General features: G+C 46.2%; 1 protein-coding gene across 1 annotated transcript in view; it reads left to right on the top strand.

The window, feature by feature from the left end:
• RAB28 (RAB28, member RAS oncogene family) overlaps positions 1 to 11555 on the top strand; it is a 653251-nt gene extending 641696 nt beyond the window's left edge. Inside the window, exon 7 of the mRNA XM_086964082.1 lies at positions 8455 to 11555. Within this exon, the coding sequence (XP_086820208.1) occupies positions 8455 to 8547 (93 nt within the window). The 3' untranslated portion in view covers positions 8548 to 11555. The remainder of the gene's footprint in view (positions 1 to 8454) is intronic.
• The last annotated feature ends 651 nt before the right edge of the window (positions 11556 to 12206 follow it).

The following is a 12206-nucleotide window of genomic DNA, read 5'->3' on the forward strand; positions in this document are numbered from 1 at the left end:
GGGCACCCCCGTGGACGTGCAAGGGCCCTCTCAGCTCCCCGACCGCTAGTGGCTGGTGTCTCCCCAACGGCGGGAAACCGGGCTCCAGCCCCCCCGAGCTGTTAGTGAAGGTGGCACGCGCCGCCTGGCAGTCCTTCCGTCCACATCCAGGGGGTGGAAGAAGCTCACAGTCCGCCTCCGTGGCCCCCAGGCGATGTCGACCACTGCAGGGTGAGGATCCTGCACAAGGCCGCAGGTGCGGGTGGCAGAGGTGTGGTGCAGACAAAAGCAGGGTCAGCGCAGGTCCCCTCAGGCCGCAGCGCCCAGCTGTGGCGGCCCGTCCGCGTTCAGTGTCTCCGCACCTGACAGCCGCCACTCTCCAGGGCCCCGGCAGTCAGTGAGGTCAGGGCCCGGGGCCGATGGCGCCAAGCAGCAGGGTAAAAAAGGTGGGCAGGTTCAAGAGTCCCCACGGGCAAGGGGGAGGGTATCCCAGCCGGTCTCACCGCCTCTTGGCTGGCCACTCAATGACAGCGGGGGGCAGCGTGGCCGGGCGAGGTCCTCTCCACCGCATCTGGGTTCGCTTCTGCGTGAGGGGACAAGATGGCGGTCAGCACCGCCGTGAGGCCCACCTGCAGCAGGACACAGCCGTCTGCGGACAGGGGAGAGAGGCACAGGGATGGCAGCTCACCACAGATGTCTCGTGTCAGTCCGGGGTTTCGAGGCTGGGCCTCGCAGCAGTAGGTCCGCCGGCAGCTTCTCCAGGCTTGGCCGACAGACGCCGTTGAAGCCGGGGCCTCCCTTGGTGATTGCGCCCGGGTGATCTCAGCGCCTCAGTGCGGGGAAGTCTCTGCGCCGGCAGCCGCGTTCTCTCCGCCCGGCAGACCCCCGCCAGCAACTCGTCCCCGGGGAGGTCCGTCGCAGGCGGTTCGCAGGTGACTTCCGCCACTGCTCCGATGTCGGGGATTGGCTTCAGGAGGAGCAGGGCCGGGCGTCTTGGCGGCAGACCCGCCAGCAAGATGGCGACCAGAGGTCAGTCGCGGAGGTCCCAGAGCTCCGGTTGCTTCCAGCCGGGTCCCCCACGTCTAGGGCTCACTCCGGGGGTTCCGGTGTAGGTAGGGCTTGCCTCGCATGGGGGGGGCCCCAGAAATAGCCCCCGAACTTCACGTATTCAAGCTTATTACACAGCGGGGCGACGGAGCTCGCACAGGACGCGTCCGCTCACATCGCTGTCTCGGCCACGCCAAGAGTCTGGTTTTCTAAGAACTCGTTGTGACGTAGAGGAACGGAGGGAAGTAGCCATGCCTGTATTTGAGTAGCATGGGCTATGCCTAAATAAGGAATGGATTTCTATGCCTATATAAGGGCAATGTGAATTATACCTATATAAGGGCAAGAATCGGGAAATTCATACGGAATCTAAATCGATACACAACAATGGTAAAGCAACCTTAACTGGCACCGCTAAAACCCACCTAGCTCCCCTCAAAACAACCCTCAACGCAGCTGCCAGAATTGTCACCGGAATCATGAAATATGACCACATTTCCCCTGCACTAAGAGAACCAAAATGGCTCCCAATTGATCAGTGGGCGTACTTCAGAACGGCCTGCCTCACACACAAAGCCCTACACACAGGGAAACCGGACTACTTGGCCTCCAAGCTCAAGAGGGTAGGTCAGACAAGAAACCTCAGAAGCTCCAACTCCCTCCTTCGCATCCCCATGAGAGCATGCAAACAAACAACCGTCGCTAGGTCATTCGCTGCTCTTTGTCCCTGCACCAACTGATTCACCTCAGCCAAAATTGAGGTTTCCTCAGGACTCTTGAACTACATCAATAAAGCATTCAACAGGACTACCTCAAGACTCTACTTCTATCTCAAGAATCTGCAGCACCATTGGACTTCCGAACTTTTTGTTTAATACTGCTCTATTAAGTAACTCTTATGAAACACTGTTGTAAAGCGCACTGATACCCTTGGGTCAGGTCAGCGCTATATAAAACTCCTAAATAAAATAAAATAAATTGAAACTTTGGGGGTGGTACATACACTTAGAATAGTATAACTAAGGTAGGCTGCCACGAAGGTCAGAGACGATGATTTTGCACTCTGATAGAAGAATCAAGAGAGAAGAGATCAAGAGAGAGAAGAGTCAGAGATATTGCTAAAGAAGAACCTGTCCATCCAGAAGGGGAAAGAATTGAAGAGAGTAGTACCAGAGAGTATGCGGGCGTTGCATTTAGAAGAGGTCACCTATCATGTCCGATCTGTTGGCTCCTGACTACTCTGGAGTATCCTTTCCAGCTCTTTGGCCAGGGGTTGCTCCTCACACCATTCTAGGTAAATATAATTCTGTGTAGTATTTCCTTGTGCTGCTTTCTGTTTCCCCTCTTTCCAGGTACCATTGTCATGAGATTTTAACAAAGTCATTTTGTTTTACTCTTGATCATTTCCTTAAAGTAATTGGTGTATGACATGTATTGGTATCTGACTCACAAAATAATTGACTAGATAAACATTTAAAACTCTCTCGAGTCTGTGGTCATGTAAGAAATAAAAGTAAATGTCATTTCTACCTATTCTGCTACCAACATGATCTATTGATCAGAGGAAATTAAGATCCAAGGTGATAGGGTTGGTAAGAATTGGTGTAAAGGTAAATTCAACACGCAGGAATATTACATTTTGATCACAGCAGTGATTATCGTCTTATGTGTGAATGTTTATGGGTCCAGGTGAGTATGGTAGTTTATGAGTAAACCACGCTGGTCATCTCACTGGATCACTCCTAGTTGAAATTTCAGCAGCTTTTGACATAGCGTACTAGCAGCTGCTACTCCAAATGCTAAAGGAGAGAGGAAATCAAGGCACCATTGTAAAATTGATGTTACTTTACAGACAAAATGCAAATTGTTATATTGGCCCCTTTTGATCAGCACCTTTCTCACAAACATAGGTAGGCGTTTTCTCACTGCTCAAATATGTGTATGCTTCATTATTTACTGTGCCTTACTTTCAGAACTATCAGCACATTTGAGCTTCCTACAGCTGTTATGTTGACGATACCCAAATTATTCTGAAACTAGGAAACTCTCTGATTTTCTCTCTCTCCAAACCTCTACAGGCAGTAGACACCTAAATGATAATAAAATGACAATAAAAAACTGAGCTCCTTTCTCTCTTTCTGAATTTGTAAAACCTAGGACACTACCACAGACAGCCCATTAGAAATCTCCTACTACAGAAGTAAAAAGTATGGATGCCAATATGGATTGTAAATTCTATGCAAAGTAAAGTCAACAATGTAATAAAAAGATATTTCAATACTAGGATAACATTGGAGTGTTTCTTCCCTAACATAAGTTGCCATCAAATAGTGCAGGCCTCAACTTCACCAGTTCCTTTACTATACCAATGCTCTCTACTTCAGACTTACAAAGTGTTTAACCAACAAACTCAAGAATCTAGGATTCTGTCAATCAGCAGGTCCTTCGATTACCAGATGCATTGGCCTCGTCTGGGTGACCCACGTGTTTTTTTTGTCCTTCCATCCATCACTGGAGAGTCTCAAATGCATTCCCAATTGCTCCTCCAGTTAGGGACTACAATAAGCTGGATGCCTTGGGTTCTGAAGTTTTTTTCTCTAGCAGTTTGACTCTCTGTGGGACTCTCGGCCACAGGTCTCTCATGGCAACTTATCCATGAATAATGACAACAGGCAAACCCCATGTTTATCAGCCTGTTACTACATATGGAGAAAACATTCTGAAGGAAAGTAATAACCAGTTTCCTCACCTTTAGAACAATCCCAGGCACCAGACTGGACCTGGTTTGTTAAAGCAGTAATTGGTACCATGCACCTGCAGGTGGTGCCGTCTATCTCCATGACAGCCATGCACCACCCCAGATGTAACGACGCAGAGCCATTAATAGGCTCTATTCTTGTGCACTTATGTCACTAATGTTTTTTCCACTCCATTTGATTCTGATTGGGCTCTACTCCCAACTTTACCAATACCAAAATTCAGGAACAGCATAGTATCAAAGAAAATGTCTCCTGTCTAAGATGACAGGTTTCAAGCTTGCAGCGATAGCAGAAAGCAGATATCGTTCAAGGATCTGCATGATGTTTTGCCTGTGGTGCCTTGGTTCTAGTTACGATGAAAAGACATGCAACATGTGCTCCCTGATACGGTCGAAGGTGATCAGGGTGTAGAAAATGAAGCTCTATGTCGCTGAACACAGGAGTTCACACTTGAAATCCAGTTCGCTTGGCCACTGCTTTGTAAAGTCTCAATCCTTATGCAAATCCATGGGTGAGGTTCAAGCAGGCCCAGTGGGATTCACCAACTCCCTTTCTGTTCTAATTCAGGTGAGAAGCTGTTCAATCTGTATTCCAAAGACCCAACTCCACCTGCATCTTCCAAATCTAAGCCCATCCCAAGGCTGACATTGACAACGCAAGTTTCCTGGTCCTTTGTCATCTCCTCAGCAGATGGCCGCCTTTAAGGAAACCATGCTCAAAATCTTCATGGCGATATCGGTTCCTCTGGAGAACCATCGGGCCATATTGAGCTGCCGGGGCGACCAGTTGCACTTTCGATGGAAGGTCTTGCCCAGCTCACCCTACCATGCTGGAACTCCTTCCGGTTCCTTGTTGGTGCTGACACATAGGTCCACTCCAGCTCCTGGGGCCATGCTGGTCATGCCGGATCTGATTACAATGCCAATCTATGAAGCGAGAGCAGACGTCGTCCTATGGCTGTTCTATGTCTCCGTACAAGATTACCTAAATGCAGTTTCCAACTTTGTAAAGCGACCCCAAGCCTCTCCTTTAATGCCAGTTCTAAAAGAGGCCTGGGCTCCCTTCAGCTCATATTCAGGCGCAGTTCCAGGGTTTCTGAACATACTAGATCACAACCAAGACTAGACGGTCAACTTGCTCCTGCTTCACTTTACCAATGCTGGATTGTATTAGAAACTAGAAAAGCTAGTGGGGTGGACCCTTCATCCAGCCACAGAAGAAATTGCCTCTTTAACTGTGATTGTCAGAAGAGCAGCCACATTCCTTGATTTACAGCTGCCTACACTAGAAACAAAGACTTATTTTGTGGGATAGACAACACGCTACCAAAGTGTGCCTTCAGGCCGACCCTGACACAAAGAAACTGTGCGGACTGTGCACTGTAGGATTTTCTGTTGATATCCAACATCTCTAATGGTCATAATTTTCAATGGATCAATGCTCTTTAGGACAAAAGCTGATGGTAGAATGCTTCAAAGAAAGCCATTTTACGGCCTGCTTCCTACGCTCTCGCAGGCCTGCTAATTCCACCAGTAGTACAGAACCTTTAGTGGCTACTCATTTGGTCTGTCGTATTTACAGCAGCATCCCTTGCAACCATTCCTCAGGCAGCCAATACTTTTTTATGGCTTTTTAAATTGCTCCACAAGACACAGTGATGGCCACAGGCACCACTGAGGGTAGAAATGTCCCACCTCCTCATTCACTGCACCGGTTTCAAAACCCCTTTGATTTTCGCTTGCAGGACCATGCGCAGCCAACACAGTTCAATATCTCCTATCCGCCTGGAAATCCATCTCTTCAGATTGGTAGTTGTTACAAAATTTTCATCAAGGGTATACTCCGCTATTCATTTCAGTCCCCTCCTTATTTCTTACCCGTTCCTGCTCAAGTGGCAGTAGATGATACAGAGATCCTTCTGGAGGAAGTCAAGTCGATTTTGGCCAAATGGTCCATCATGAGCGTGCCTGACTTGGAAATAGGTGACGGGATATTATACCCGCTACTTCCTGCTACCCAAGAAAGGTTAAGGGCTGAGGTTGATTTTGAATCTTTCCCCCCTGAATGCCTTCCTACAGAAGGAGAAATTGAAAGGCTCAGGTTCTCGCTACCCTGGATTCAAGGAATTGGATGCTATGTTTAGACTTACACATTGAAGTTCTTTTAAGTGCTGTTCCTGCACTACCACAGACACTACCTGCGGTTATTTGGAGGGGTCGGATCCTTTTCAGTTTGTCTTTCTATTCGTCAGCCTCTCCTGGGTCTACTAGGTGTTTACGAAGGATGGCAGTGGTTGCTGTACAACTTTGTAACTCTGGGATACTTGTATTCCCATACCTTGACGACTGGCAGCTTTAGGCAGGTGTGCCACATTCAGTCGCAGACCACCTCCGAAGGACCATCGCTCTTCTTTCTGTTTTCCATCAATAAATCAAAAACTCATCTGATGCTCACACACAGAATTCTCATCATAGGGACCATCTTGAACACAGAAGCATGCAAAGTTTTCCCACTTTGCAAGAAGACCAGAACATTCAGGCTTTTTCCCTGTTATTTCATATTCAATCCTGGGTTTCAATAATGTCAGGTCAGAGGATTCTTAGATCCTGGTCTCATCCCTCTTCCTGGTCTCTTGAAGTCGTTGGCATATGCAGGTTTTGCAGTGGAACCCCAATTTCAAGTGGGTGCCACACTGCGGCTGTCTGTTGGACAACGTCTGCATCTCATTGGAGAGAGTTCAAGATCTCCAGTGGTGGTAGGTGAACACTAACTTGCCATGCAAATGGCCATTATCCGTTTCCCCTCCAAAGTGTCCTATCACAGTGGTAACAGATACACCGTCTCTACGTTGAGGTGGCAATGTGAGGTAGCTATCAGAGGTCTGTGGTTTCCAGCTGAACTGAATCTCCACATCAATCTAAGAACCTTGTACCACACAGCTGACCCGGAAAGCTTTTATCCCATCCAGCAGAGAGAGGCCGATACAGTTTCTCACAGACACCTTGACTACCATGTGGTATTGAAACAAGCAGGGTGGCATAGAGTCCTGGATCTTGTGATAGGTACCACTGTTCCATTGGAAGTGGCTGGACTGACAAGGAATTTCCCTAAGAGGCAATCATCTGGCAGGGTCTCTGAACGCTAGTGAGCACGAGATGAGCAGATGAAACTTGACAAGCCAAGAATGCATTTTCGTCCTTTATGGCACAAGACATTTCTGAACATTTCACTCTGGAGTTCCCAAAAAGAAGGTCACTTGGGGACTCATTCTGCCTGTAGTGAAACATTAGGTTTCTGTATGTGCTTCCACCGCTGCTTTTCCTGCCTCTTATTCTGAAGAAGGTCAAGACAGACCGGGCCCCAGTTATCTTGATTTCCCTGGATAGGGCCAAGAGGATGTGGTACCCTGACCCATTAAGCCTAAGCATTTGCCCTCTGATCCTTCTGCCTCTCCGTAAGGGCCTCCTGTCTCAGGAACGGGGCAGGTTCCTGCACCCGAATCTTTTCAGTATACACCTCCTTAGATGGAGATTGAGCTGTAACAACTGAGTAAATTTAAGTCGCTTGCTGAAGAAGTGTACGTGATTCTTGCGGCTAGGCAATCTTCAACTTAATCAATTTGTTCAGGGCATTCAGAGAAATTAGTGGCTGTGGACACCATCAGCCTGATCCCTTCGAAGGACAAGTTGTTGAATGTTTGTGTGTTTGTTTTCTCATTGGCCCAGCAATATTTTAACAATGCACGCAGTTAAGTGCTACATGTCAGAACCTTTTGCATTTCCTGACCAGCCTTCTTTACACAATTCTCCTATTGCGATTATTTTCCTAAAAGGTTTAACACAGCTGTGCTCCAGAGCTCTTCTTCATAGCTCAGTGGGATCTTAACTTGATCCTCACATTTGTGATGAAAATTGTACCTCACTTTTGAACGCAACATAGACATCATATATTTCCACTGAAAACTGACCCTATTTTTGTAATGTGGGTAGCTGTAAATTGTGGGTCCTAGTTCAGGAGGCAGATATGAAAACTTAGCAAACTTGTACATTTTTTAGAACTAGAGACCTGAGGGAATCTAGGGTGGGGTGACTTACATGGCTCTCACCAGGTTTTCTGACCCAGAACTCTTTGCAAACCTCACACTTTGACCTAAAACACACATTTTCCTCAGATTTCTGTTAAAGTAACTTCTGGAATCAGCAGTGAGCCACGAAGCATTCCCCCAAGTCTCCCGTTTAAATGGTACCTCACTTGTGTGGGTAGGCTTAGTGCCTCCAACACAATGGGGCCCAAAATGGAATACAGACATCACAGTTTTCCACTGACACCTGACCCTTTTTTTTGCAATGTGGGTAGCTGTTGATGTCGGGCCCTATCTCAAGTGGCACATACGGAAAACGTCCCGAGAGCCACTGACTCAATTTGAAAACTATAATGATAATAAGGATACGTTACTATAATTTTTGTTTTCCTTTTGTTCAGTGGGGTGACGCTCCTCTGCCAACTCCGATTGAGCATTGAGTTACAGTATGCAAATAATGTGAATTGGTTGATTGGTAATAAATTAAACAATAATGTATTGAATATGCACATTTATACTATATGAATTGTTTTAATTGGAACCATAATGTTTTTGCTAATGCTAATTATCTTTTTTCTTTTATTACAGAGAGTAGTGAAGGCCGACATTGTGAATTACAGTCAAGAGCCCGTTACAAGGACTGTCAATCCCCCTAGAAGCTCGATGTGCGCAATACAATGAACTTTATTTATTTGAATTAAAGTACTTGCACAGCACCTTGGACTGACAGGAACTTTGCTTTTTACAGTGGCAATCTCTGTAGTACAGTAGAGGGTTTCAGAAACCTTCTACCCTGTTATGTCTCTGGGATCGATCACAATTCCATTTTCTAAGCAGACACTTGGAAATTAAACATATGTATTAGACTGCTCTATGGAATTGCACATGGATATGCATTTTAATATTGCAGAGCCTGTGCCATCATTATGTGAGTCGCTTTAGATATTACAAGATTGGGACTTCCTGCTTTTATGCAATTGTGTAGCCAAAATATTACCCACATGCTAGTGCTGCATTCAGCCAGTTGCAGTCAGTGGAAAAGTAAGAGACAGGAATCATGATCCTGCTACATTCCGAATGATAGGTATATTTTAAAGGAAAATCATGCACTATTATCAAAATGGAAGATCTTCTGTTTACGTTTTTATATTGATGTGGTCTTTAAGTCTCAAAAACGTGGGTATGCTTTGCCACTTATGTTACAATTCCATATTAAGCTTTAGAAGGGTGAGATTTTGATCTATAAGGCTACATGTTAGCATCTTATCAAATTATATTTTGTACTTCTCAGATGATGTTATTTTAATAGCAAGCATTTGTATGAACCATGTATTGTTGTCTCCACAGCCAGTCAGACAACAGAAATGTGGACATTAACTAGCCGTCCAACATTGGTCTGTGTCTTTTGATGTCCCAGAAAAAGGGTTGAACTTTTTGTGATGCTTAAATCTTATTATAGAAACCAAAACTCTAGCTCGGAAAGCTCCTCTGTTTATTTCTGAGCACCACTAGATTCTTTTGCTCCTTACTTTTTGATAGCTTTCAGCATTCCCCCTGTCGATTGTTCCAATCATGTAGCTTTGTTCCAGTTTGAGGTTAATTTCACATTCAATCTTTGACACTGCATCAGTGTATGGGTCCAGTATTTTAATTCATTATTTCATTAATTCAAAGTCGCTGCTGGTTTTCCATATGACGCCTTAAAAACACGTAAACCAAGAGTCTCATTTTTTTTATTTCGTTTGCAAAATCTCCCCTGCCACTAACAAAGGGAGAGCACCTCAAATGTTGTCCTTCTAGTGTAGCACGGTTCTGAATGAAGGACGTTGCACATTTACCACAACAATAACATCTGGAACCATGCAATGATGCTGATTGGATCCCAGTTGTCACCTGCTGTTTATTCGATTTGTCACTTTGTTTTGGGACAACTACAGCATAACATGAGGCAGGATTGTGTGTCTCTGTTTAATTTAGTGTAGTATAATTGTTGTTAGTATTGTTAATATAAGTCCCAGTGGCAGCTGGCAGGTACCGGGGCAGGGCCAGGCGGGAGCAGGGCAGGGGGGTGTGGGTGACAAAATATTTAAAAAACAAAACACTTACCTACTGTCTCTTCTCCCTCGTTTCTGAAGAGTCCGGAAGCACAGAGGCTCCCTGAGCTAATCACAACACTGCAATGCAGCGTTGTGATTGTTCTGAGTGCCGTGGTTCGGTGCTCTGACTGGGACAGGGAGCATGTGCATGTTCTCTACCCAGACTGCAATGCAGCCAAGGTGCGTAACATGCAAAATGTGCAGGACTCTTTGGCAGGCCCGAGACGGCCGGCCAAGCAGTCCTGCACACTTAGGGCCCTATTAGGATGGCGGGCGGATCGCCCCGCCGGCGGTAGTCCCCGACGGCCCATCGGGGCGATCTGCCCGCCATCCTTACAGCAAAGACCCCCCGCCATATTACAATGGCTGAGGGGTCCATGGCGGACGTAAAGACTGTCCACCGCTTTTCCGCCCGGTCGACAAGTCGACCGGGCGGAAAAGGGTTCAATATAGTGGTGGTGTCTGTTTGATACCGCCAGCCATATTAGAATGTGTGCTGGGATATGCCTTTCTGTGGCAGCATTGCCGCCACAGAAAGGCATGCTGAGTCTGCCTGTGGGGGCCTGTTGCGTGCCCCCAGGGACTCTGGGGGCCCGGGGACTCCGGGGGGGGTGCACATTGGGGGTACCCAGGGTACCCCCCTGCAGTTCCATGCACAACATGGCAGGCACTGCGCGGTGCCTGCCATGTTGTGCCTGGAAGTGCACGACATGCCTTCCTAGCATGGTGGCGGGCGATGCTGAGTGCACCACCTGCCGCAATGTCAGGAATGCAGGATGCGCCCGCCAGTGTGGCGGGCGCATCCTACTCTCTGCAACGGGACCCCCGCACCTATGGCGGCCGGTCCCACTCAGGTTACTTTTGTCAATCAGCGCCGGGAAACCCGTACGGGTAGCTGTCGCGCTTTACAAACTCAATAAATAAATAAAAATAAAAATTCCACTTAAGGATGGCGGGCGGAAAAGTCCGCTCGTCATCCTAATGACCCCCTTAGTGTGCACAGCCCAGTCCTCCTTCCTGAGCCCCAGCCCCACAGAACGAAAAATAAAATGATAACTTTGTTATTATTTTATTTTTCGTTTTTCCACCGCCCTGAGAGCAGTGGGACAACGCTCCTCTGTCTTAGCAGAGGAGCCGCTCCTGATAAATACAGCTATATGTCCTGCAATTCAGTCATGAAGTAGGGGCAGGCATTTTTATTTTGTCAAACTGTTTCCCCCAGTTTTCGGTTTTTAAAGACTCAACAAATTTTTGCCATGGGGATAAAAACAAAGCTGCGTCCTTTCATCCTAGTTTTCCAAACCCAAGGTCACTGTGATGCAACCAGGAATGTGTGTCGCTGAACCAAAATCATTGTCTCCCAAAGAGATGGGAGGAAAGTGAAAAGAAACACTACATTAAAAAAACATTGCTCGTGCTATTCTGCTGCTAAATATGTGTTTTACTGCTTTAAATGTACTTCGGGTATATGATGTGACAATTCTGATTTTAATATCTGCTTTAAAGAGTTAGTTTTATGTTATCATTTTTAATATTCTCAAGAATCTAGCAATAGTATTAAATAGTCTGTCTAATAAATTGATTTCTGAACAATTTGACATTTTACCGTTTCTTATCAGCAGATCCGCTGAAAATGTATTGGACCGATTTGTTCATTAGCGGCACATTAGAAGTTATTTCAGACCTGCATCAGTAACATGTAAACGTGTCAATGTCGTGCGAATTGTTTTCTTTTTAATTACTGCGTGTTGGTGTATGTGAAGATCTTGAATGAATGTTTTGTAGATATCCTAGGATTTGCATTCCTTTACGACTTTCAGTAACTTAAAAAAAAAACTCCAGGTGTTTGCAGTCTACTCAAACCATGGATTCCCACAGACACTCCTAAAGATTCTCAATAGAGCGTGCACTCAACAACCGTGCGTGTGAAAGACGGATGCATTAATAAATAAAACTTTGTCTTCTCCACTATGAAACTTTTTTTATCCATTGAGGACCCCCCCCCATTGCCCCCCCCCCCAATACATGACGAAGTGTTGTACACTCTTTACATCCATTGACGGTACTCCACTTACACCATTTTGCACCAGTAAATTACATGCATGGTGTTGCTGAGTGACAATGACCTAAACATAAAGATTACGTTCCTCTGGTTTGAACTAGAGGTGTTTGATCTGGGATTACCCGGATATGGTTGTTGTGCAACTGTAAGAAGTTCCTAGATTCACAACTTTATTTCTACAG

This window comes from Lissotriton vulgaris, chromosome 3_2 (assembly GCF_964263255.1).
Source record: "Lissotriton vulgaris chromosome 3_2, aLisVul1.2, whole genome shotgun sequence".
NCBI classification, from domain to species: Eukaryota; Metazoa; Chordata; class Amphibia; order Caudata; family Salamandridae; genus Lissotriton; species Lissotriton vulgaris.